This window comes from Choloepus didactylus, chromosome 4 (assembly GCF_015220235.1).
Source record: "Choloepus didactylus isolate mChoDid1 chromosome 4, mChoDid1.pri, whole genome shotgun sequence".
In the NCBI taxonomy this organism is placed as follows: domain Eukaryota; kingdom Metazoa; phylum Chordata; class Mammalia; order Pilosa; family Megalonychidae; genus Choloepus; species Choloepus didactylus.
The window spans coordinates 91,196,220-91,223,014 of record NC_051310.1 but is presented as its reverse complement, the minus strand read 5'-3'; the positions used below and the strand labels follow the sequence as shown (position 1 = coordinate 91,223,014).

General features: G+C 46.9%; 1 protein-coding gene across 7 annotated transcripts in view; it reads left to right on the top strand.

The window, feature by feature from the left end:
* The window catches only part of NTRK3 (neurotrophic receptor tyrosine kinase 3), a 358,606-nt gene that overhangs the window by 107,368 nt on the left and 224,443 nt on the right, over positions 1–26,795 (top strand). For all 7 annotated transcript variants that reach the window (XM_037832995.1, XM_037832994.1, XM_037832990.1 and 4 more), the window contains 7 exons: positions 4,222–4,379; positions 5,175–5,317; positions 5,915–6,056; positions 6,980–7,276; positions 13,932–13,955; positions 15,345–15,409; positions 16,140–16,242. In XM_037832995.1, coding sequence (XP_037688923.1) covers positions 4,222–4,379; positions 5,175–5,317; positions 5,915–6,056; positions 6,980–7,276; positions 13,932–13,955; positions 15,345–15,409; positions 16,140–16,242 — 932 coding nt within the window. The remainder of the gene's footprint in view (positions 1–4,221; positions 4,380–5,174; positions 5,318–5,914; positions 6,057–6,979; positions 7,277–13,931; positions 13,956–15,344; positions 15,410–16,139; positions 16,243–26,795) is intronic.

Here is a 26,795-nt window from a genome sequence, read left to right as displayed (position 1 = left end):
GAGTCTGCCCAATGGAGGCTGTGGGCTGGGGAGTGGGGGTGGGTCGGGTACTGCCAGGAAGGAAGAATTCTGGCCCCGGAGAAGAGAGACCAGGGGGAGATGGCTCAGTGTGACAAAGCCATAGTGTGAGGTTTCAAGTGACCTTGGGGAAAATATGGGTGATGGTCCCACAGAAGGGAAAACCTAGGGTATTCAACCATTCCTTAGCACATTTCAGTCCATCCTTGAGGATCTCTGGCATAACCCCAACCAGTCCCTTCCTCCATCAGAGGATCCTTGATATAAGAACTGATGCTGATGCTGCTGAGATTCCCCATTGGAAGGGCTGAGTGTGGGAAACTTTTTTAGTAGTGAGACGGAGAAGGAAGAGGCATATGTTTGCCCTATAAAAACCACTTCCACATCCATAATTTCATTTTATCTTCAGATGAAACAATCCTCACTAGGGAGGTGTTATTGTAATCAGTTTTACAAATGTGGGATTTGAGGCTTGGCCAAGTTACACTGGTCTGAGATCACATGGCTAGTAAATGGCAACTCTGGGAATTAGAATTGTGATTATTAGCATTACCGCCATCCAGGTCTGTTGTTGCCAAAGACCATACATTTTCCCTTATACAACTTGGTCTCACACCCTCTGTACTTAGCATCACCTTCCAGAAGCCAATTTCAAGATGGCGGCTCCTCTGAATGGAATCACAGGACCAAAAAAAAAAATAAAAAAAAATAAACAAAATTTATCATCTCAGAGATCTGCTACAGGCCAGACCCTTTATTTACCTTATCTTATTGATGTCTGTGAGATGAGGGGATAGTTTTGGCTGAGTCCCTGGCCCACTGCCTCCTGCCAGGCCAGGTTGTGTTTTCCTTACTGAACAAACTGGAAATATCTGTCGAGACTTGGTTTGGAGTAGCTGGTACTATTTTCATGGCATGGATTTGAAGAAATTTGCCTTGGTATTGAGTAGGACACTCAGAAATTTCTGGTTTTGGCAAGAGGGTGTATTTTTCCTTATAGAGAAGACTGGAACTGTCCATCCAGAAATCAGCAAGAATCAAAGAGGTTTTCTCAGAGGGAAAGAATGAATTAGAAAGGAAAGTAACTTGGAGTCATAATAACATGATATAATATAGACAAAGGCAAGAGGCATCAGAAGACATAGGCCTACAGCCCAGAAACCCAACAGAAATGTCCCAAGGACCATTAGTGTGTCCTAATCAGGCTTCTTTAATACCCTGCACACAGAGAGCAGATGTGATTAACATAGATGGGAAGATTTCATTTTCTTAAATCAAAGTGATAAATATCTCTAGTATAATTTGAAAATCTAATTGACTTGGTAAAATATTAATTCAGCATTGGGGATGGGTTTGGGCTGGCACTTTTCTTCTCCCAGTCTTGTCCATGACTACTTTCCAAGGCTCTGAGAGTGGTCAATAAACGATACTATGTTAGCATTGCAATAGTAATAATTTCTCACCTCTTTATGGCCCCTTTTCATTCACAAAGCATGTTAACATATATGATTTTGAATCTTCATAATAACTTTGTGAAGAAGGAAGGTTGAACACAATTATCCCCATTTTACAGTTGTTAGACAGAGCCTTGGAGAATTAAGTTACTTGCTGCATTAGATTTCTATGGCCACCGTAACAAATTACTACAAACTTGATGGCTTAAAACAACAGCAATTTATTCTCCCATGGCGAAGTCCAAAATTAAGGGGTTGGCAGGGCCACACTCCCTCTGAAGCCCTCGGAGAGAATCCTTTCATGCCTTCTCCAGCTTCTGGTGGCTCCAGGTGTTCCTTGGTTTATGGCTATCTCATTCTAATCTCTGCCTGTGTCTTCTCAGCGCTGTGTCTCTGGGTCTCTCTTCCTCTCCTTTCTTTTAGGAGAGGCCCACCCTATCTCCAGAATGACCTCCTCCTGAATTCCTTAACTTTACATCTGCAAAGACCCTATTTCCACATAAGGTCACGTTCACAGGTACTGGGGTGAGGACTTGCACATATCTTTTTGGGAGGCACAGTTCAACCCACTACAGTTATCCAAGGTGACCCAGTGGCCCAACTCAGAGCTTCTGTTTATATGCTTTTCCCACCATCTGACTGTAGTAATCTCAAGAAGGCCTGTGCTGATTGCTCAGCCCTTTAGACATCCTGTCTGCTGCCCCGAGCAGGGCTGCCTTTGCAGAGCTGGGTTCCCTCCCCAATTTTCACTCCCTTGCCAAGGGATTGCCACACTCAGCATTGATGCTGTGGAGGAGAGAAGCAAGCAACCAGAATGACGACTGGAGGCAAATCAGTGTTTTGGGCAAAGTGTGCACATGCCGAAATGGGGCTGAGTTGGAATGGGGCTGAGCTAATCTGTGGGAAGTCCCCAGGGCCCAGTGACTAGGCCTGGGGCCATCTTGGGTCAAGGGCTGGCGGTTGGTAAGGTTTGCCCTGAAGCACTGCTGCTACATTATTCAGGGGCCACCTGCATTATTGATGGAGCAGGGAAAGCCCTGCTTTGGGCTCTGACAGGCTGTCCCTTGAGCCAAGGAGGAAGTCTCCTTTGCTAGAGACCTGATTTGATGGAGGAAGGGACACCAGGGGACTGCATCATTCAGAACTAGGGCTTGCCCTTGCTTGCTTCTTGCCCACCTCACTGTTTGAACACTTGCTTGGCAGGAAATGAAGATGCTGTGGATTTGCTCAGCCAGATGCCCAAGGCGCCATTGTTTTAAGAATCAAATGCTTTTTTGCTGTGTGTGTGTGTGTGTGTGCTTCATTCTCCCCGAGGAAAGTCCAGAGAAATGGGAAAAAACCCACATTCTACCTGTGGTCTCCTAGTGGCTAGAAAACGTTGATTCCTTCACTTTTTCCTAGAAAGCTGATTAAGTCCGATGCAGGCTTAGGTATTTTGGAATTTGCTGCTGTTAAAAATATTGTGGGTCTCAGAGCCACTCCCTCTGGGCACCAACAGATTCATCCCCTGAGTGACCCAGAAAGAGAATCATCTTCCACCTCAAAATCCAGCATTCAGATTTACCGGGTGCCCTTTACTTTAAGAGTTTTAGATCAATGAATGCTGCTCATTGGCTCCTGATGTGATAACCCGGTGGAGAGGAGAGGTGACTTGGTCCAAGTCCCAAGGAAAGTCAGTGGAGAATGTGGGTCTTGAACTCAACTCCTCCCTCATCAGACAGTCTTCACTCACCAGGCCGAGTGCTCCTTGGGAACAGGGACTGTGTTATTCCTCTCTCTATCTACAACACCCAGCCCAGGGCCAGATACGGAAATGGATTTTTATTAAGGATTTATTAAATTCATGAGGGAATAAAACTGGTCCCAAGATGGGACCTTGGAGATAACAGATCTTGGAAAGAGCTAATCACCTTCTCCCCCAGGGGAAGTAACTCATTCATTCATTCATTCATTCATTATTTCATTCAATAAATATGTATGTGTCAGGCTCAGTTGTTACGTACTGGGGATGCAGCAATGAATAAAAGAAGCTTTATCTCTGACCTCAGTGGAGCTTACTTTGTATTTGGGGAGACTGTTAATAAACAAACAAATAAATATTTAAAGTAATGCTTGATAAATGCTAGAAAAAATAATAGAGCAGGGTAAAGGAGTCGGCAGTGGTAGGGCAGGGGTGGTGGTGGTGGCTTTTCTGATGGGGTGAAGGCCATCTGATTCCTTAATGAAGTGAGGGAGCCCATCTTGCAGATATGTTGGGTAAGAGCATTGCAGGCAGAGGGAGCAGTGAGTGCAAAGGCCCTGAGGCGAGAGCATGCTAGTCATGCTGGTGAATTGGATAGATGCAAGGAGATCAGTGTGACTGAAAAGGAGTGAGTAAATAGGAGATGAGGTCAGAGAGGATGGAGAGTGGTGTAGATCATGTAGGGCCTCTGCTTTGACTTTCAATGGGATGGAAAGCCATTGGAGGGTTTTGAGGAGAGGAGCATCCCAGGTTGACATATTTAAGAGGGTCTCTTTGCCAGGTGAGTTAGGTGGGGTAGACTTTTTAAAAATGAGCCTATTAGTTTATAAACTAAATCAATTCATGTACTTATGACTGTTTTTGTTTTGCTTCTTTCAAGACTTTGCTAAACTCCATCTTTCCTTGATCCCTGAAGAGCGGGTAGGGCCTTGCTGGCCTCACAGCTGTGGGAGGGAGCTGGGCCATCTTTGGCTCAGGAGTTCCTTTCCCCTCTCTCCTTGCCCATAGGAGATTGGAGCAGAACTTCTTCAACTGCAGCTGTGACATCCGCTGGATGCAGCTGTGGCAGGAGCAGGGGGAGGCCAAGCTGAACAGCCAGAACCTCTACTGCATCAGTGCTGACGGCTCTCAGCTGCCCCTCTTCCGCATGAACATCAGTCAGTGTGGTGAGTGGGCAGCCTGGCCCGAGCTGGCTCCAGGGAGGCATCTCCCAGACACCTTATGCCAGAGACCTAGGGCATTCCTCTCCCCACTGCCCTCCCAGGGAACTCTGCATTTGGGTGCAGATCTGGCCCATCTTGTAACCTCCTTGGTCATTCCTGTCCATTCATGAGTGAGCCATGAGAAGGTCGATTTCAGGAATGCAGAAAGGAGTTAAGTGCACCCCTTCTCATCAGACAAGAATCTCTTTCTCTCTGAGTTTACCTGCCACTCAAACCTGAAGTAGAGTAGTAGTGTATCTCAAAGTGTGGCCTTCACACTCCCTGGATCAGAGCAACTAAGATGCTTTTATAAAAGCAGATTCCTGGGCCCAACCACACACTTACTAGATCAGAATCTCTGGGGATGGGTCCTGGAAATCTGAATTTCTAGCAAGCTGCCTGTGGACTCTGAAGCTTACCAAATTTTGAGAACCAGCCCCCAATGTGGAATGATGCAATTTGGTTTAATTGCTAGATCTGCATTTCTTGAGCAGCCACTGCTTCTCCGCCCCACCCCATCCCCCTGTCATGTAGGCAAGTCCAACTGCATATACTTAAAATCTGAGCTCTGACATTTTCTGAGGAGTGATGCGAAGCTTCTGGGGCTTGAGGGTCTTCCAAGATCTCAAGCAGATTGTACTGGGAATTGGTACTGGGCAAGGCAAGAAATGGCATCATCACCCCTAGGATAGAACTTCCTTTGGTTAGTAAGTGCTTGCCTGTCTTTTCCCCCCATGCTGTCTCCCTTCCCCATTCCAGACCTTCCTGAGATCAGCGTGAGCCATGTCAACCTAACTGTACGAGAGGGTGACAACGCGGTCATCACTTGCAATGGCTCTGGGTCCCCCTTGCCTGATGTGGACTGGATAGTCACAGGGCTGCAGTCTATCAACACCCACCAGGTAGGTGTCCTAGGCTGGGCCCCACCCAGGAGGCTGGGGAGCCATTGCCTCTTCATCTTACTGAGCTAAAATGTGAGCAGAAGCAAGAGATGTGAGAATAAAGGAGAAGAAGAGGGGACATTTGTGGTTCTGTCTGTACAGGAAGAAGCAAGTACACTTGGGTTCTATCCAGCTGCAATGTTGTGTAGCCATTTTGCCATTATACGTGCCACTAAATGTCTCTGAACCTTAGTTTCCTCATCTGTACAATGGGTATCATAGTAGCTCTCACCTTGTGGGTCAATCTGAGGATGATGTGAGATATGGACTATAAAGAGCCTGGCATTTGGTTGGTGCCATTTTAATAGATAATGTGAAATTTATTAAATAATGTATTTACTTAATATTTATGTATTGTTTATATATTAACTAATTTTTCAATATTGATACAATACATATTTACAGAATAAATAATCAATAAAATGTGTTGTTAAAATTCTGCAATCACTGGAAAGCCCCCTTCACCTCTTGGCCTGTAGCAGTATTTGGCAGTTAAGTGGGTGAGAGGCTGCCCATGCAGAAACCTTTGGACAGTTGTCCTTTTGTCGGGGTCTTCAGACAAACCTGAATTGGACCAATGTGCACGCCATCAACCTGACGCTGGTGAATGTGACGAGCGAGGACAATGGCTTTGCCCTGACCTGCATCGCAGAGAACGTGGTGGGCATGAGCAACGCGAGTGTTGCCCTCACCGTCTACTGTAAGTGGATGCTACTGTGCAGCGGGAGCCTGGGCAGAGGGGCAGGGGTGTCCCCGGGCTGGCATAGGGGGCCTGGTCTGCCAGGAGGGACAGGCAGACTGTTGGAGGGCAAGACTGAGCAAGTGGCGCTTGGGTAGTAACTCCAGAAAGGGTGTCCCTGACCCTCAGAAGATGTTGTGCCTCCAACTCAACTATGTCTTTAGGATGCTCCCAGGTTTGCCCAATTCTGCTTTTTGTTAAATCCATAAGAAGTCCTGAGAGGATGCCCTCCAGCTAAGGTGGATCCAGGAAACTTGGGTGAAGACAGACATCTCTTCCTCTCTGTGGGGTGGTGGTGATAGGGACCTCTGGTTCCTTCAAGCCTTTTAAGGGTTGGGTTGGGTGGGTGTCTTAGAGTTCTTGGACTGCCCTGACAAAGTGCCACAAACTGGGTGGCTTAAAAAACAGAAATATATTGTCTCACTCTGTTGGAGGCCGGAAGTTCAAAATCAAGGTGTCGGCATGGCTATGCTCCCTCTGAAGTATGTAGGGCAAAATCTGTCTCCTGCCTCTCTCCTGGCTTCTGGTGGTGGCTTTGGAGGAAATCCATGGTGTTCTGTGCCTCAGTCATTACACGGTATTCTCCCCTGTGCCTCTTTCTGTCTGTGCCCAATTTCCTTTTTCTTATAAGAACACTGTTCATATTGAATTAAGACCCACCCTAATCCAGTTTGGACTCAACTCATAATATCTTCAAAGGCCCCATTTCCCAATAGGGCCTCAGTCACAGGACTGGGGTCTAGGACTTGAACATACCTTTTTGGGGAATGCAGTTCAATGCATAATGGTGGGGAAGTCTTGGGATTCCCATCGAGTTCCTAGAAGGCTGCTCCAGGACATGGGGAGCTCTGTGTCCTGGGCTCCAGCTGGCCTCTCCCCGACAGACCCCCCGCGCGTGGTGAGCCTGGAGGAGCCCGAGCTGCGCCTGGAGCATTGCATCGAGTTCGTGGTGCGCGGGAACCCCCCGCCAACGCTGCACTGGCTGCACAACGGGCAGCCGCTGCGGGAGTCCAAGATCGCCCACGTGGAGTTCTACCAGGAGGGCGAGGTCTCCGAGGGCTGCCTGCTCTTCAACAAGCCCACCCACTACAACAACGGCAACTACACCCTAATCGCCAGGAACCCACTGGGCTCGGCCAACCAGACCATCAATGGCCACTTCCTCAAGGAACCCTTTCCAGGTGAGGGCAGTGCAGTCAGCGCTGGGGTGCACAGGTTCCTTCTGGAAGCTTGTGGGTTTGGATGGGGTGTGGTAGTCGAGGTGGGGAAGCAGCAGCAACACTGATTCTGTCTAACGGATAACCAAGCCCACACTGGAACATGTCAGTCACCCGTCAGCATGCTGTGCAAATTAGGACACGCTCCCCATTTCCCAGTAGCTGTCACAGTATGAACCAGACCCCTTAAATATACCGCATGCTAAATGGCAGCACTGAATTACATTTTTGAATGCAGTTAAAAGGGGGAGAGATTTTAGGTTGTATATATGTTACTAGAATAAAAAAAAAAAAAATCAGCATAGGAATGTACCACACAAACATGAACCCTAAGGTAAATCAAGGACTATAGGTAATATATTATAATAATATTCTTTCATCAATTGTAACAAATGTATCACACTAATGCAAGGTGTTAATAATAGGAGGAATATATTGGAAATCTGATTTTTCTGTAAACCTGCAACTTCTGTAATAAAGAGAAGTTTTCGTCCAATTAAAAACTAGATTAATTTGAAAAAAATAAAAATGTCCCCTTAAAAACATGCAATTGTGCAAGAAGGGACTTTGCAGTTGGACAATAGTGGTGGAATCTTGACCCAACACTTACTTTGTCTTCGAGGCCCTGGGCCTGCTGGTTTACTTTTTATGAGCCTCGGTTCCCTCATCTGTGAAATGGGCATGATTATGCTTCTCCAGTAAGTGTCGTGTGCCTTTTAAATGAGTTCAAGTCTTGAAAGTATATGTCACAGGGCTTGGCACGTAATGATGGCTTGATAACCTTCCCATTTTGTTCAGCCCCACATTTAACAGTGAGTAAATTGAACTCCATTTACTTGCTGGTTAGTGACAGGGCTTGGCCAGGATCTAGGCCTCTGGGTTTGTGACTCTGCCTCTCTTGTTTCATGGCGAGAAAATGGGAAGCACCGATGCTGTCAGCCTGTAGTGGGGCTGATGTCAAGCAAACCAGGGGTAATAATTGAAGTAAAGAACTTTGCTTGATTGAATAAGTGGGAGGTGATTCTGTCCTTCGTGTTGGGGCTAGAACACTCCCAATACCTTCCTGAAGTTGGAGGAGAAGAAAACACTGAAAGAGCTTATTTCAAGTGCAGCAAGTGCAGCATCTCTTGGAGGGCTCAGTGATTGATAAGTTTCTGTCAGTGAAACCACAGATTATTGATGACCTTGGTGCTTTTCTATTGGGGAATACAGTGGATGACCTCTAGGCCCTGGGAGTGAAAACACGGAAAAATGAGGCTGCATGTGAAGCTAAATGCTTGCCGCCAAATGCTTGCCACTTAGGTCCAGAGGGTAATGGAACAATCTTTCAGGAGAGGATGGTGAACGTGCTGAAGTTTGAGAGCCTGGCAGTCCCATGGGGTTTGACGTTTCCAACCTCATCCCCAGCAAGCCCTCTGCAAAAGGTCTTAGGACACCTCCCACCATGGGCCACGGCGGTGGTAGAAGAGGGAGGTAGAAGAGTCCGGGTCTATGCTCTGGAAGTAGAGGCTTTTGGATGCAGATGCTTTGCTCCCACGGGCCGTTAAGTCAGGGCAGGCCTGTTGACACAAAGGGCTCAAGTGACTTTTTGCCCTGCCTGTGCACCTCTACCGATTAGGGAATGAATGCTCGTTATAAAGAGGAGAGTCTGCACTCCCCACTAGGCAAGGGATGAAGTAGTGCTTCTCCCAGGGGGAAGCTCCTGGGGCTTAAGAGCCCTTCTTTCCACTTGGCAGATGGGGCATCCGAGGCTCAGGGAGCAGTGGGATAGGGTGGTGGACACAGCTTTTCCATTGCCTCCCTCGGCTTGGGAGGGAAGCCATTCTCTGCATCCTCCCAGTCATGCTGACACCTCCTGTATTCCCATGAGACATAGCACGCCCTTCTCTATAGTCTCTGAATACCCTTGTCACCATTTAGTTGTTTGTCAACTCTCCTTAGGTCAGCGGTTCTCAAGGTGTGGTCCCCGGACCAGCAGCCTCAGCATCACCTGGGAGTGTGTTAAAACAAATTTCCGGGCTCCACTCAGACCCACTGACTTAGAAGCTCTGGGGCAGAACCCAGCGCTCTGTGTTTTAACTAGATCTCCAGGTGACTCTGATGCCCACTCGAGTTTGCTACCCTCTGCCATGGTTGGAATCTGGCCTCAGGAGGAGAGAGGGAGGATAGAGTCACAGAGAGGCTTGAAAGGAAGCAGCTGAGGTCACTTCTTCAGATCCATCTAAACCCTGCCAGGGCCACTCTGTTTTGTGAGCCTTGATGTTAAAGGAATCAATGGATGATGAACAGGCAGTGACAGGGAAAAATGGGCCAGTCGTGTCAAGTGACAAAATGTTTCCACATTCAGGACCGTAAATTATCTCAGGGAGCAGGGCAAGGATACATCATAAGCCATTTAGCTAAACCTCACACCTGCTAAGCCCTGGATACAAAGCCGGTCCGTGATTCCTGATCTACTGTCTTGAAGTGGAAGTGTGGAGACATATTTATCATGTGCACCTCTCTCTCACTCTCAGACAGCAAGGCGTAGAGATTGAGAGCAAGGCTCTGAAATCCGACAGAACTGGGTACAAATCCCATCTCTGGCCCCAGTTGTCAGATGGCCTCGGCTCCTAGAATGGGGATTAGTACATGGTGGTCACTCAACAAACAACCCCCATGACTCTTTGCCTCCACTTTGTCATCTTCCAAATGGGAATGATAACATCTCCTGTCTACAGTTCTCATGGGGGAGCAGATGAAGTGCTGTAAGCAGAGTACTTAGCCCCGTGCAAGGCTCAGTAGTTGGCTGTTAGGATTCTCGAGGTGGGGTGATGGGCTGAGTTCAAGAGTATGAGAACAGTAGACATTCTCTGATCAACCCAGTAAGCTCTACACCCTAATCTTCAGGCAGTCTAGGATAGTGGTGATGGAGCCGTATTGCCCACATTCAAATTCTCACTCAAGCACTTCCCAGCTCTGTGACCTCAGACAAATTCTTTAGCCCCCTGCTTCTACCTTGTGGGGTTGTAGTGAAGATTAAATGGGCTAATCCATGTAAGGTATTTTGCAACAGTGCTTGGCACATAGTAAGCATGAGATTACTCTTGTTTTTGTTTTTTGTTTTTTTTTTGGTTTGTTTTTTGAGAACACCCAAGGGCAAGTGAAAGGAAGTCTTTTTTTGGGGAGGAGGGGAGGGAAGGGAGAGGGTAGAGATCTGGAAATAACCGTCTTCTTTCCTGGCTATTCATGGGCCCAAGAGTCAGTGGGAGGGATTTGAGTAGAATGAATATATTCACTGAAGCAATTTGCAAGCACAGGGGCTTCCATCAGTAAGGCTTTGCTCAGAGTAAGGAACTAAAAGGAACAATGTTCTAGGAAGGCTTTCTGTAAACTGCACATGCTGTGCAGTGTTGGCGTTGTGTTCCTTCTGCATCTCCAGAGAAGCACTAGCATGTTCAACATGGGATTCAGCCTTAGTTTAAGAGGTTGCTGGAGGAATTGGTTAAGAAGATTCATTCGGGAAGCATGAAGTCAAATCCCCTTTGGTGTTTCGGGTCTTTAGAGGAGCTGTCGGATGGGATCTGGGCATAAGTGTGGGAAGCCACATGGAATTAGGGATCAGAGTGGATCAGGCGGTGAGGAGCAGGGGAAGCTGGGAATCACGTCACTGTAGGAGGCGGCAGCTGAAACAATATGAGAGAGATCGTAAAGTTGGAGAATCCTTCGATGGTGATGTGATGGAGGGAGGAATATTGCCAAGGAGTCTGTGTGTGTGTGTGTGTGTGTGTGTGTGTGTGTGTGTGTGTGTGTACATGTCTATGCAACAAATATCTGAGGAACTTTGAGAAAATATTTAGGAATAAGTGAGCCACCATAAGACTTGAATTCTCATATTTTACTTGGCCAGGAAGAGCCTTCGTCATGATTTTTGTGACAGCAGAAACCAGAGTTCCCTCAGGGCCCTGGTTGTGAAAAATGGGAGAAACCATTGCCCTGTGCCCTCAGCCTTGTCAAGGCTGGCTTCCTTCCCCTGAAAAGCCGGCTTGAGACTAAAATGTGGTCCCAGCCTGCAGATGCTGGGGCAAAAGGAGGCTGTCATTTAATTTCTCTCTGCCTGACCTGAGGGACCTGCAGTGGTGGTCAGTGCCTGGGGTCTCCTCCCTCCTCCCTGCTCACATCAAAGTCGGGCCATTTCTTGTCATTGCTTCTCAGTCCATCTCCCTCTGCCTGGACCCAAGCTGCTCCCTCTCTTCTCCTTCTCTGGACCCCACTGGCTTTTCCCCCAAGAGCCCTTCTTGAGGGGTCTTGCCTCTGGGACCATAGAGACATGTGCCTTGCATTCACTGTACACCCTGTTTGCATTCAGGTTGTACCTTGGCCTACTGGGCCAGTCCTGCTGGTAGGGGTCAGAGGTGAGGACCGTGCCTGGGTACCGTCCTTTTCCACTGTGAAGGTCTGAGTGCCCCCCACTGACCATAGGGCAGCCAAGGTATCTCCCTGTTCCAGGGTCCATGTGCTTCCTGGATGTATACGTGTTTTCAAGCAGCCACAAAGGAGTTAAGCATTCATAGGCTGATTGGGAGATTACAGGGTTCTCAGACTCGGCCAAAACATTTGGCTGACGTGAGAATATTCTCTAGTAAATGGGAACCTTATGAGAAATATACAAATCAGTGTAAACCATGAGCTGAGCTGGCATCTGTCTTCTCTTGGGCTCTGAAGTCAAGGCTAGCATCCCCTTCTCCTCCCACCTCCCAAGTCAGGCATTTGGTGACCTGCAGTTTGAAAGAAGATAGTGGCATGAAGAGCATGCTCAGGAATTTGGAGAAAGCATGATTGCTCTCCCCTAAAACAATACAAAGCAGGCAACTAACCAGCAACCAGGCAACTGTGCACTTACTGAAATAAGACTTTCTCTGAAGGACTCTGAAAGTAATATTTTCACTGCAGGTAGTTAGAGAAGAATATTTGCTGATTCATTCCTGGTGGAGCTGTGATTGCAGTGACTATGAGGGCCCTTGATGAATGGATGGATGGATGGATGGGTGGATGGACCACTTGTTCTTATTTTTTAGAAGGAGGTGTGGTATATGGCAGGAGGAAGTGTCGTCTAGTGCAGTGGTTCTCAAGTTTGGTCCCTGGACCAGCGGCATCAGCATCACCTGGGAATGTGTCAGGAATGCAAATTCTCAAGACTGCTGAGTCAGAAACTCTGGGAGTGGGGACCAGCAATCCATGTTTCCTTTTTCAAAAATTTGTAAAGATTGTTAATTCTTCATTTTGAAATAGTTTGAGACTTATGACAGAAGTTGCAAAATATTACAAAGAACTTACATCTTTCACCCACCTCCCCCAAATGTTAGCATCTTCCATAACCACAGTACAATCATCAAATCAGGAAATTATTATTAATACAACACTGTTGTCAAATCTACAGATTACTAAGTCTAGTATTTTGAAGCTATGTAAATATATTTTTTCTCATCCTTCTTTCACCGACTAATTTTAGCATCCATTGATGATTCTTGCCTGAAGCAATTATTACTGTGGTATTTGCCAAATGGTGATATTTCTATTTCTGTCATTCCTTCTACTTTTATTAATTGGAAGGAATTATTCAACTATTTATTTACATTAGGATGGGATCACAGGTATTTGTTTTATTCTTTGGGTGATAATTCATTGCTGTCATTACTTATTTTGTTGCTTGAATTTGGCCATTGGAATCCCCAAGATATTCCTGCTTCCTCTTGTACTTTCCCTGAGCCAACCTTGGAATCAGCCTTTCATTTCGAGGAGTCCTCTTTCTTTTTATTAAAGAATGGGAGCAATCTTTGTTTTAATAGCCCTTTGGATGATTTGATTCTATTGCATTCTAAAGCTTGAGAACCTCTGGTAGACTTGGATTTGAATCCAGCTCTTCCCCTTCCTGGCTGAGTGACCTTGAATTAGTTACTTAATTTCTGTAACTCTGTTTCTTTATCTGATGTCCACATCCTAGATGACTATAAGGATGAAGGGATATATAGTGTGTAAAGCATTTAGCACAGTCCCTGGCACATAATCAATGTCCAACAAAGGATTAGCTTTCATTATTAGGTGAGCCGTTTCTAGAGGCCAAAGATCACAGAACATGGTTCCAGGGATTTCTGCTCAGGGGGTGGGCAGATGCTAGGGTAATTCCCAAGAACTTCTCAAGGACCTACTGGAATCAACTCCACATACCGATTTGAGGAATTCTGTCCCGACAGCATAGCTGGTATTTTCAAAACAGGTCCGGGGAAGCCCACTCTTGGATGGTCTTGCAGTACTTCCTCTTAGGTTCTCGACACCTGGAGAAGGGACGAGGGGGCTGAGGGTGGTCTGTATGGACCTAACTTGCTTTCTGGTTCCCAGAAGAACCACCTCCCTTGAAACCAGGAATCTTATCACTTATTCCTTCTCTACTTTCTGAGAACTATACCCTAAGATCTGGTTGCCTGGGGCCAGAGTGATGTGCCAAGGATTTTAGTTTGTCAGTTGCCGAGATAACAGGGGCCCATAGTGAGGGGGAGAGGCCATAGCTGTTGGGAAGACAGACTGTTTCTGTTCTGGCTTTTATTACAGTTGTTAATTACCTCTTTGTCTTTTTTTTCAGAGAGCACGGATAACTTTGTGTCTTGTAAGTCTGCTTTATTTTTCGTTTGGAAATCATATTTTGGTACTTTCTCTAACTGTTGAATCCAAATCGCCCTTTGCCCTCATCTGTCACCCTCCCCAGCTCCATGGCAGCTGAGGGCATCTGAGTAACTGGACAGTGGGAGCATTTCTAAGCCTTCATCTCTTGGGCAGCCCCTCCGTGACTCAGTTTCCCCCAAGGAGTTTCCCAAGGTCTCAACATGTTTTGGGTCTCCCTACCTGGATGAAAATGGACTGTGTCAGGAAGGCTGTGGGACTTCACTTGCCCTGGCAGACCCCTGATGATCATCTTTTCTATTGCCCTTGCAGAGAGAATATGGGACCTATAAACCTGGTAGTGTGTCTCACCTGCTTCCAGCCTGAGAATTTTGCTGGGACCCACCTTGAGTAGAGCTGTGATTTACAAGGCTCACAACAGACTCGTGCATGCTCAAATGGGGTTATCGAGGCCAGTTGTTAAGCCACTGGGACTAGGGTGAGACAACTCCAAGAAGACTTGGGGTTTTGCTCATGGCTGTGGGGAAACCTGTCTATTCCTCTGTCTCCTCATTTCCCCCTGTGGAAGGTGGGAGCAAAAGTAGCTCTGTCTTCCCTCCCCCTGCCTCCAGGGCCTGGCCTCAGGGAGCAGACCCATCGGTCCTGTTTAAGAACATCCCCACCAGCCATTCAGCATGGATGTAAATATTTTTATTCCTATAGAGGACTGTCAGAGAATACTCAGTTGAGGCTGTCTCTCACCAAGGAGGTGATTCTAGATGGAGGGCAAACAGACACTTGGCTTTCTATCCAGTGCCCACTGGGTAAAGGTGGTGTTTCCCAGTCAGATGGATCTGCTGTATAACTTGAGCTGCCGTTGTGTTCTGAAATCAGTGTTAGAAGAATAGATAGTGGATTCTTTATGGAGCCACATCTCCCTGAGGGATAAAGAGGGAAAGAGGAAGTGCATGGGAGAGCCAAGGATAAGTAAAGCAATGCCTGGGGCTGGGAGTGGCAAAATGTCAACAGCAGCTGCCATCACCAACAAAATTTGCCTAATCCAGAGCTGGCCAGCATCCCAAACCTTTTTCCTCTTCTCTCCAAAAGCTCCTGGTCCACATTGCCCAGGTTACCTTATTTTCTCTGGGGTGTTGGTAGGAGGATGGGGTTGAAGGTCCTTTACTCTATATGGACCAGCCAGGCCGCAGGACAGGGGACCTGGTATCTGGGGACACGGGCAAGGCCTGGAGAGGTCAGGGAGTGGGTAGGATCTGGCTTGAAGAGGTGATTCTCCTGCAAGAGCTCTCCAAGGCCCTGGGAGTTGGGTGGTATCTGGGGATGAGCCTCTCTGGGCTACTAAGCTAACCACCCTCCTCCTTTTGTGTTTGGTCTTCAGTATACGATGTGAGCCCCACACCTCCTATCACTGTGACCCACAAACCAGAGGAAGACACTTTTGGGGTGAGTCATTTCTTGGTCAAGAGGAGGGTGCAGTCGTTTTCAGACTTTGTCTTAGCAGCCAACTTTTACAAATATTATCTTACTTGGAACCATAGTGTCTATGACAGCAAAAAGCCGTGATGAATGGCCTCCTTTCAGGCAGTTTAAAACCTTCCTTGTTTGATGAAGAATAACTCATTGTTTGAGGATGTCTTTGAGGATCTGCTCAGAGCCCTAGGGTTCAGAAGAAAGCAGTTTGAAAATCCCCCCTCTGTTAGGAGCCTGCTTCTACAAAAGTCCCACTTGCCAAGGGCATCTCTTTGGGTAGATTTTTCAAGCCACTAGCCCCCACCCCCATTCCTCTCTCTGAGCCTGAGATTTCCCTGGAGAGGAGAGGAAAGGACTCTTTTTAGAGTTCAGCTCTCTTAGAACCTCCTGGATAAAAATGTTAAGTAAAGAATTTCAAGGTGAAGATGCAGAATTATTAAAACAACAGGCAAACAAATGCAAGGCTTGCTCTTGCCTAAGATGAGAAGTATTCAGAACATTGATTCTTGGAACTTGTTCCCATCAAGTTGAGCAATTTAAAAAAAATGTTCTTAGGGTCTCATAATTTATTTCTAAAGCCTTTGCCCAGTTGCAAAGTTCTGAGAGGGCCACAGCTCACAGCTGCTCCTGCAATAGAACTGTCCTCATGGCACCCACATTCTCTGTGCCTCTTTCCTAACACCTGCTTTTTGGCTCCCAATAGGTCTCCATAGCAGTTGGACTTGCTGCTTTTGCCTGTGTCCTGTTGGTGGTTCTCTTTATCATGATCAACAAGTATGGTCGACGATCCAAATTTGGAATGAAAGGTAAGGTGGGATTTTCACTCATGGGGCTGTCATGGAGGGTGGAGGGCATGGTTCCTTTCCATCAAAAGCTGTTTTAATCTCCTGCTCTCTCTGAAAGGGCCTCTGGTGGTGAGACCTAAGTGGTGCTGGTGGAGATTCCTGTCTGCACCTTTAGTTACTGGTAATTGTGGCTCGAAGGCAGTGGTGTGATCTGTGTGGACCAAGTGGTGGGCCACCTGGTTTCCTGTAGCTGCCGGTAGACATCGTTTAGCAGTGAAGATAATTTGGGAGGGGAGTTGGATTTCAGGCAAATGAAGAGGATGCATGTTTCTTTTCATTATTGGTGGGTAAAGTGACTCCTTGTTTGAGCAACTTGGTTTTTTCTCATGTTGGCGCCCATCTTTGGAGTGGTGATGAAAAGGTACTAGCATAGCTAGATGTAGGGCGGTGGACTCCAGCACTGAAAAGCTGCCTGTGCAGTGGTATCTCGGCACGTAGCTCTACACAAAGTCCCAGAACGGATGCCAAGAGCAACATGACTGCTTAATCTGCTGGCCAGCTTCCATGACACAGAGCACTCAACCCCATTATCGTCAGGGGGAGGGGTGGCTCTCTGCCAAGGCTCGGGTAAGGGGACTGGCATGACAGGGGTTAACATGGTGAATTAGCATCCATCTGCCTGGTCACAGGGATGCATCTGACCAAATGGCTCAGCAGAGGCTGAATACCTGTTCCAAAGCAGAAACTTGAACTTGAAGATCTGCTCCCAGTTCGGATTTCTATTCATGGTGGATGTGGGGTGGGGTGGGGGGCAGTGGGGAGGAATGGCGAAAGGTCAGACAATTGGTTTGCTGAGCCAGATTCAGGTTCGTGTTTTCGTATGAGATTATGGGAACTAGAAGGATGGATTTCTTTGTACAAGAGATAGTGTCTGTGGTGGGGGTTCTGACCCTGGGGCTCAGGGACTAAGGGAGAATTCAGGGATTCCCTGCCCTTATATGCAAACGTTAGAATGTTTGTTCATGGCTTGGAAGTAAACATTGAACTAGACCATAGCTTTTATTTTAGTCTCAAAAATATCATGACTTCCCCCAAGAGCTTAGAACACTGATATGTAGAAAGAGATATCCAGGGAGAACTAGAAGGACAGAGGCATGGGGACTAACAGACGGCTTCTGCACACTCTTTCTGGTCTTGATTAATCTGAACAAGGCACACCAAGGCAGGCCAGTTTTACTTGAATCCTGTGAAATATTTTTGTCAACAGAAATACATATGGCAGGCAAATTATAAAGAGGGGATAGAAGTGTGGCCCCAGGCCAGACGAATTAAACAAGATCAGACCCATCTTGGGCATCTTGATTGGAAATGTTTCATCTGCCATAACTCACCATGTGCCAAACAGGGCTTCGCAGGTTTGGAAGGGGAGACAACCCACTGGGCGAGCTCCAAGGGTTGGGGCAGCTCTCAGAGACTTCCGTCTTAGGACGGATCCTTGGGTTCCTGGAAACCTTCTTAGCTGTTCCTCCTTCCTCCTGAGAAAACATCAGGGCCTCGACCAAAGAGAAGAATGGGGCATTATCTCTCATCCCCCCCGAGGAGGCATACCACCAGATGAGCGCCTGCAACTTGCTTGGCAGGGCTGGGAGAGCAGATTTTTCCTATTAATTGTCATCCGGTTTCTGGAACGACGTGTCCCCATGTCGGATGGATTAGGCAGCACCCAGGGCGGTGCCTCCCCTCAGCTGTCCTCAGAGCCTCTCGGCCCCTGCTCCCCTCTTCCAGGCTGAGCTACCTTCCTTGGCCCTGATTGAGCCAGGGGTGCATTTCTATGTAGGTGGGAGTGAAATATCCTCTAAGCTAAAGTCAGGCAACTTGAAGAAATTAGGCTAGTGTTAGAGGCAAGATGGAATGGTGTATCCAAGACTAGCCTTGTCTAGAATTAAGCCTGGATCTCTCTGATGTTTATTAAGGTGGATTAGGTCTCGTCTTAGGATGACTATGCAAGTGCCCCAGGCTGTACGAAGTCTCCATCTTTTGTTGCTGGTGAACATCCCAGTTCAGGATAAAGAGTGAAGGTGTGTGTACCAGAAGTCCTCCAGTTCTGACTTAGGTGAACCTCCATCTCTTCGTGTCCACTCCATCCTCAGCTTTGAATGTTCAAATCTAGGTTAGAATCTGTGATGCCCCTTAATTGCTCTTTGACTTCAGGAAAGTTACCTAAGTTCTGGGAGCCTCTGTGACTGCGTCGTCAAAATGGGAATACTACTACCTACCTCACTGGTTGCTGTGAGTATTGGGCTTTGGGATCTGAGTGTAATTGGCATATAAAAGGGGCTCTATGAGTTTTGTTTTTCCCCTTCCTTACTTCCCCTAGAGGCTTTTCCATGAAAGGCCCTTGCCCCTCCCCACCGCTAACTGCCCCCACAAGAGTAAATCATGCCTTTTTTTGTCCCACACAACATTTTATAAAAATGCTTTATTATACCACTTATCTCAGTGCAATGTGATTATTTTGCTCCCACACCATTTCTCCCTCCTACTAGAGCATGAGCGACTGTGGCAGAAGCCATGCATCGCTAGCCTTGGTCTACCTGGGCTCAGCACGGTGTTTGTCAAATGCTTGTTGAATGCACAAATGAATGAATTCATTTGTAAGTCAGTAATGGGCTGGATAGGGTCAACTTGGAAATCCTAGAGAAGAGTGTAGGACGTCTGGGTGGTGGGAGATAGAGTGGACGTGATCGGAGGACCTTAAAAATATCTCCTCACCATCCACGTCTGTAATGTGGGGGAGGAGAACCTTTTGATATGATCTTTACCTCCTTCTGAGAAACAAAAAATAGAGAAAAATGCCAAGAGTAATGTAACACACACATCTGTATTCCCACCATCCAGAAAAAGCCAATGCTACTGTTTTGTTTTATATTTGTATTTAATATTTTATTCCTAGAAGTAAACAGATAAAACTAAAACTACTTTAACCATCACCCTGGCCCCATTCCCACCCCCATCTCCCTAGGCAGCCATTAATCTGAGTTTGGGGGTTTTCTACCAGTTTATTAGTTTTTGTCTCTTGTCCTGTATATCCACTTCTCTGGTCTCTCCTGTATCTCTCTGCTCACCTATTGTCTCCTCATGGCCGCCCTCCCAGCCAAACTCATACTCCACAGACTGCCAAACCAGCACCTTCCTCCACCACGTGGCAATGCTAGTGGTCAAGGCTGGTAACCAGCCCATTTTTATACTTACACACATATGTATATGTATATACATATCCATGCACGTATATATAGGTAAACATTTACAAAATACAACATTACTTTGTATGTTATAATGTGTGTGTAAATATTGATGCTCTAATATCTCTGTGCATTTTGCTTTATTGACTTGAAACATGTGTTAGAGATCTAACCATATGGTATGTATAGGAATTCCTATGGACTCTTATCTGTGGGAGATGAATATGTTAACCAAATCCTAACTCAGAAACTAACTGAAAATGCATCACCTCAGACTCTTTACTTTTATCAACTGTCATCTTGATCAAAATCTTGACTTGGGAAGATGGATAGAGTCACAAGGTTTTAGCAGAGTGATGAGCATACGATGGTGGCTTCTTTTTGCTGTTGATGAAACCCCACGCCTTAGAGTGGCAAGGGCGATATTTAAGGTATTTGGTATAGCCTGGAAACCGACCCTTCGGAATATGCATGCCAGCCCTTTTGCCGGAGTAGGGTCCTGGAGGCTCCCCAATGTGCCAGGGGTCAGCTCTTTGATTGCTGGATCATGCGGTGGCCAGGTTGGGAGGTGGGAACTTGGGAGGCTCAGGGCAGTGGCTACTTACTAGGAAGTGTGGAGGCATTTCAGTATCTTAACATCCACTGTATTAAGTTAGTACATCCTGGACCTGGAAATCAGATGGTTCAGACTTTATGCCAAGCTCATCTTCACAAAATATTGTTAAATGAACTATCAGAAGACCTTCACAATTATCTAGCCAGCCCTTCCAACATCAGTGTTTATGGATGAAGAAACTGAGGGAAAAGAAAGTGATGTGCCTCAGTTTCCCCATCTGGTTAGGCAGAGTTGGGTCTAAAAACCAGACTCCCTACCTTGCAGTCCTACCTTCTTTTCACTGCAGCATAAGACCTGACTTCCTTTTCTCTAGCACATGGTTACTAGAATCACAACAAGGTAAAAGATACTAGCCTGTTTTTAAAATATCATTTAAAATATTAAAAACACCCTGTAGTTTTCATATAAGGTGAGTATCATTTCTGTTTAATGGGAGAAAAAAGGAAGTATATGGATTTTTGCAGCCTGTGAAAAGCATATGCATTATCTGCCTCTTTTCTTGTGAACACTTGGGCCAAGGTACCATCTTCAAATACTTCTATATCAGGGATACCATGAGAGTTAGCTTCATACTCCTTGGCCACTTACTCTCACCAAGGAAACAGAATAAAATAATGGTTTATTAGAACTGAAAGGGACCTTAGGCTTGTTAGGCTAAATCCCCATTTTACAGATAGGGAAAGCGAGGCCCAAAGAAATGCAACACATAGCTAGAGAGAGCTATCCTTGTACATAGGTTTTACTTACACACATATGTAAAGTACTTGGTGAGTGCAAAGAGCTTGGGAGGGTCTGGGACAATTGTGAATTATCAGCCCATTTCTTCCGAAGCTTAGTCTAATTATATTTGAATGTTGTCCTCCTTGTATAGAGGCTTTCAAAATGCCATTTATTAACCCAGTTGTTTAACCTGGGACACACCTGGCCTTGGGGAAAGGTGAGAGCTGACCAGAGCCTCACCTTTGCTCCCAGGCTGAGAGGACTTCCCTTATTTCTTACCGGACACGGTGGAGACTGTGTGGTGGGGCAGGGCCACAGAAGCCAGAAGGCTAGAAAAGAAGGGACTCAAGAATGGCCGCTCGAGCTTCCGGCAATGCCTTAAGTGCCTCATCATCAGCCATTTGCTCTTCGTCCTAATGGTTGGATTTGAGCTGGTGCCCCTGGTGGCCTGTGGATGAGTGCTCCCAGAACTGTTCCATCGTAAATTACTGCTAGTTAAAAGGTACTTAAAGTAAAGCGGTTGCCTATTTGATTATGATTGGGGGTTATTAACATTTTTTCCCATAAACAGATGGTAACCGTCCTCTGAGTGGACTGTAGAATCATGCCAGAGTCTTGATTTGGGGGGAATGGATCCTGCCAAAAGATCTCGGGGGCTGCTGCCTGCACTGAGTGGTCTTGTTATCCCTTTGGTTTAACTCCTTGGTTGAAGAAGCACGGTTGGAACACTGGACAGACAGAGAAGGTTTTCTTGCAGCCATGTGGAAGGAGGAGTAGGAGAGACCTTGGGCTTTTAACTCCTCAGGTTTGATGCTCTAACTTGGCATCTCTTTCTCAGCTGGGATAGAGGGTCCGTGTGTCTGTAACCTTGAATACAGGCAGGGGAGTTGGTGCGATGAGGATGCTGTGGGGGTGGGAGACTAGTGGGACTATCAAAAGGGGGCCTGGTCCCCGGACAGAGTCGTCATTGGTGTCATTGATAAAATGGTGTCTTTTGCCCTTAAAAGTATGCTTATTTGACCTCTATTTAACAGGGAATCAGAAGCCAAGAGCAATGGAAGTCAGAAATGAAACTAGGTGAAGCACTTGGGTTGCTTGAGTTTTTAACACGATCTGTCCATTCTCCCTTTTTCTCCCTTTTTGCCTGTTTTTCTTGACTTCTTTTTCTGTTTCCTCTTCTGAATCTGAATTGAGATATGCAAGGGAGGAAGTTACCTTTGGGCCCTGCAGTGACCCTGTATTGGGATTCCTGGCTTCGGATGCCAGCCTAAGATGACTCATTGAACATAATGTTGCAGATGGTTTCTGGCTTCCTTTCCTATCTTATTATCCTAAGGTCCTTGTATTATCGTACGAAACATTTGTATGCCCCTTCCCTCTTTTCAGTGACATTGACAGACCCTCCAATCCCAAAGAACATGCCTAGCATTTGGCCAAGTTACATCAAATAGGTTTAAGTTTGTGGCAAGCCCACAGGTGGGACACAAATTAATTGAAGTCTGGAGCCTTCTGCTTTGGATGTCATCGAGAGCGTCTGGCTACAGATGGAGCCCCACCCTGCTTGGTGACTGAGCCCTAGAATGTGGTGCCATGCAGCTTTTGAGAAGAAGGCTTGGAAGGTCATGTGCTAAGTATGGGGCCTTTGCTGCCCTGTCCTTTGAGAAAGCTGTGCGGGCTTGCAGTGACTCCTCCTCCTAGAAGTTCCTGTACTGTCACCATTGGCTGCGGTAAGGCTGGGCTGCTCTCTGCACCCCTCTTCATTTCCTACCCTCAAGGTTCTAGGCAGCCGACTGTTCTCCAACACCGTTTCTTCTATTTGAAGGGAAATCCCTGGAAATTGAGTCCGATAATGAAATATTTTTCCTCTGTGGCTATCTGCTAGCTGGCTGTTCTTGACAGGTCCCTGTATCCTGTTCAGCAAGGCCACGGATGGCCAATAGGCTTGGCTCTCTAGCCAAAGTGATTGCCTCTCTCATTCACTTCGTTTTGGCAGTGAAACACTGTTCTTACTGATCTGTGTTGCTGCAGCTGGTTCCCTCAGGGTTAGCAGCTTTTCGATACCTTAGTTTGGAGGTTCTCACCCTTCGTCCACTGCTACACGTGTGACAGATGACAGTTGCATGCCTTCCACACTTCTGTGGGTATAAACGGCTTGCAGAAAGCTCTGCCCTTCACAATCATTTCACGCATAAGATAATGTGTCAGAAGGTGGGTTACCAAAAGGGATTTTTAAAGCAAGAAATGGATTCACATTCATACTGATTTTTACTTTTTAAAGTTCTCAAATTTTTGCTTTTTATTATTCATCTGAAATGCTCGTGACATCCTCCCTCACTGGTCCAGACATCCCACTGTGTCGAGGCACCAGGATGGAAAACCTAGAGGGGAGGGGGTTGCTAACCTGGATTTTCTCACAATGCTCTTTTTCCAAGATGATTTTTGTACTGGCCAAGTCAAGTTGCAGAAACTGCTCTAGCAGAATCCCCACCTCTCTCCTCCAGGCACATTCTTTCTCTCCCTTCATCTTCTCCCTCGGGTCCCTGGGGCTTTCACTAGCTCGTAGGAGGAGCAGCCGTGGGCTTTGGCTCATGGGGAACTTCAGTGTGGCTTCAGCGCTCATGCCCTGTGTTTAAGCCGCCTGCTCTCCTGTGAACTCTGCAGAGGTCTCTACGTGGACAGAGGAAATCACAGGCAGCAGAGCAGAGAGATCAAAACAACTGTTAATCAGGAAACATGTTTTTAGATTAGAGGAGAAAAACCACACGGTGAAAACAACAGCAAACAAGCCAAACGCTGCAAATCCCTGGGCCTGCTCCTTCCCTTCTCTCTGGCCAAGCATTTGTTCATCCCGGGGAGATGCTGTGCTGGATGGGGTGGTGGGAGTGGGGGGCACTGCAGGAGGAGGGATGGCATCCTGTGTCCAGCAGAGGCCCCAGCCACCAGGCGTGGCTGCCTTTTGTTCCAGGCCTGGAGCAACCGGGGGAAAGAAGACATGTCCTCAGGTGTCTGTTCCTGGCTCCCGTACACAGATGCATTCCTAACATCCTCTCCTCCTCCCTTCCTTGCTACCCCAGGGCATGTTTTATATGGATGGAATAGCTCTGATACACATGCCTTTATTCTCTTTTCTTCTACTAACTCTGCTGTCACAAGCAGAGGGTTTAGCTGGCATCTCTACAGTAACTAGAGGCCCCAGACTTCAAACCATCTTCCTGCCTATCAGGACCAGCTAGCTAATTTCCTAATTTTGTCTAGTGCAAAATAAAAAATGCACTGTATTAAGAATTTCAGGACAACTACAGCAGAGAGTTGAACCCCAAGTGCAGGCCCTCTGCACCTGCCCAGGTGGCACACTCGTGAAGCTGGCTCTGCTCTCTGAATACAGAATCCGAGGTGGTTTTGGATCCTAGCTCACACACGTCTTCCTGGGTGGTGATGAAGGAAGCAACAAATATTTCTATGCTTACTTTTTAGAAAAGTACCTTTGGGGGTAAAGGCAAGAATATCAGCTGGTTTTCCCCCTCTGATCATAGTGGAGAAGAGAGTGGGAGGCTGTGAACATTTATTGAGTACTTACTTTGTACCAGATACCTAACAGATCCTTTAATACTTTGTTTTCTTAGGTAGCTATTAGCCACGTTTTAGAGCTGAGGCAGCTGCTCAGGGTGGCTGACTTGCTCAAGGTCATGTAGGTGGTAGGTATCAAAACCAGGGTTTAAACCAGGTCTCACTAAAACAGTAGTCCTCAACCTTAGCTGCACATTCCAATTACCCTGTGAAATTATATAAATCCCAAAGTCCAGGCCACACCCCAGACCAGTTAAATGAGATTTTCTGCACGTGAACCTAGGCATGGGCATACTTTTCTAATTCCCCAGGTGATTCCAATGTGCAGCCAAATTTGAGACTAAATGGTCTGAATGCAAGATGTCATCTGCATATCTAACTAGTTCCCTGGATCATTCCGATGCAGCTGGTTATTACACTGCGCCGTAAACTGCAGACCAGCTCATCTAAGCACCATGGGAGCTTGCTAAGGATGCACATAGATGGCTGGGGCCCACCCCACACCCATGAATCAGACACTCTCTCCAGCTGTTTCTGATGCTCATCAGTGTTTGGGTACCAGTGTCTTATACCTGTATGGAAATAATGGATGAGAATATGTCCAATGCTTCTCAAACTTTAATGTGCCTATGAATCACCTGGGGATCTTGTTAAAATGATTCAACAGGGCTGGGGTAAGGGCTATTTGCTGGTTTAGATGTATTATGTCCCCCAAAATGCCATGTTCTTTAATGCAATCTTGTGGGGGCAGACTATTAGTGTTGATTAGGTTGGAATCTTTGGATTAGGCTGTTTCCACGGAGATGTGACCCACCCAACTGTGGGTGATAACTCTGATTAGATTATTTCCATGGAGATGTGTTTGGGTCTTGATTAGTTTATCTGAGCCCTATAAGAGCTCAGACAGAAGGAGCTCAGTGCTGCAGCCAAGAGAGACATTTTGGAGGCAGCCATTGAAAGTAGACTTTTGCTGCTCCAGAGTTTGCCTGGGAGAAACTAAGAGAACACCCCCAGATGCCTAGAGGGGAACGTCCTGGGAGAAAGCCATTTGAAACCAGAACCCCAGAGCAGATGCCAGCCACATGCCTGTGCCTTCCCAGCCAACAGAGGTTTTCTGGACACCATTGGTGTTCTTCAGTGACGGTACCCTATTGTTGATGCCTTTGTTTGGACACTTTTATGGCTTTAGGACTGTGATTTTGAGACCAAACAAACTCCCTTTTTAAAGGCCAATCCATTTCTGGTGTTTTGCAATACGGCAGCATTAGCAAACCATAACAGACTGAGAGTCAGCATTTCTGAGAGCTTCCAGAAGATTCTGCAACTTGGCTGTGCGTCTAGTCACAGGGTACGAGGCCACAGGTAAAAACCTCAGGCCTGTGACTTGGGGACTTAGGTCACCTCTCTGTTTTCGATTTCTTCATGTGTGCCATTAACACAACTAACCTGCCTCAAAGACTCACTGGTTGGAATAATGTGGCTGTGAGATTACAAGCTATAACCATTACTTCTAAGGCATTTTGCTTTTACCCTCTTGGGGTAAATAAACCTCTCTTCTTTCCTAAAGCAGTTTCAGAAGTAGCTTCCTTGGTTCAAAACCAATTGATCTCAGTGACGATTTTGAGATCGATCCACACTGACATCCCCATTGCAAAAAGGTTGGGAGAAGAGCTCCAGAGAGGCAGTCAGTGAACTGGCCGGCATTCCCAGCCTAGAGTTCCTTGTGCTGCTGGGGCAGGCTTTTGTCTCCTTTTCCAGAAACTTCCATGTCCTTTTTTTTTTGGCTCTCCCTCCCACAGCTGATCTTGGTGGTGGTGGGAGCTGTAGGAAACTGGAGAAACTTGGGCTGGGAGGCCCTGGAGGCATCAGAGGATCGCCTCGGGGAAGCCCGTGGGTTAATTTGGTGGCCGCCCAGCCTGCCACCTGCTTCAGAGATGCTGAGGTGGATCCCATTTGCATGGCCTCGAGCCCTTTCTTCTCAGCCCTGCTGCTCCATTGCTATTTGCCCTGGAAACCTGCCCTGCCCTCCAATTTACCATGTAATAAGAGTTGCATAGTTGGCCCAAGACAGGAGCAGTTTCTTTGTTAGTCCCGGAAATTCCAGGTCTTTCTACCTGGCAGGCATCTTGAACTCAAAGGGCCTCTACGCTGTCCTGGCTGTGCAAACCTACTCCCAGGCAGGGGAAGAAGAAAACCAGTGTCTGTCCGTCTGCTGGCAGGCCTCAATGTGAAGCCCCGAGGAGGGTGCCCACCCTACCCCCCCGACATTGGGTGGCTCCAGGAACTGCCTTTGAAAGTGAATCCTTGCAAAATAGAGTTCAGTGGTTGGCCTTGGACCAGTGGAGTGGTGCAGAGGGCACCCCATGGTTGGCCCAGCCCCTGGAAGAAGCAGGCCGGATCGGTGCACTGCTGTTAGCTGTTACATGCAG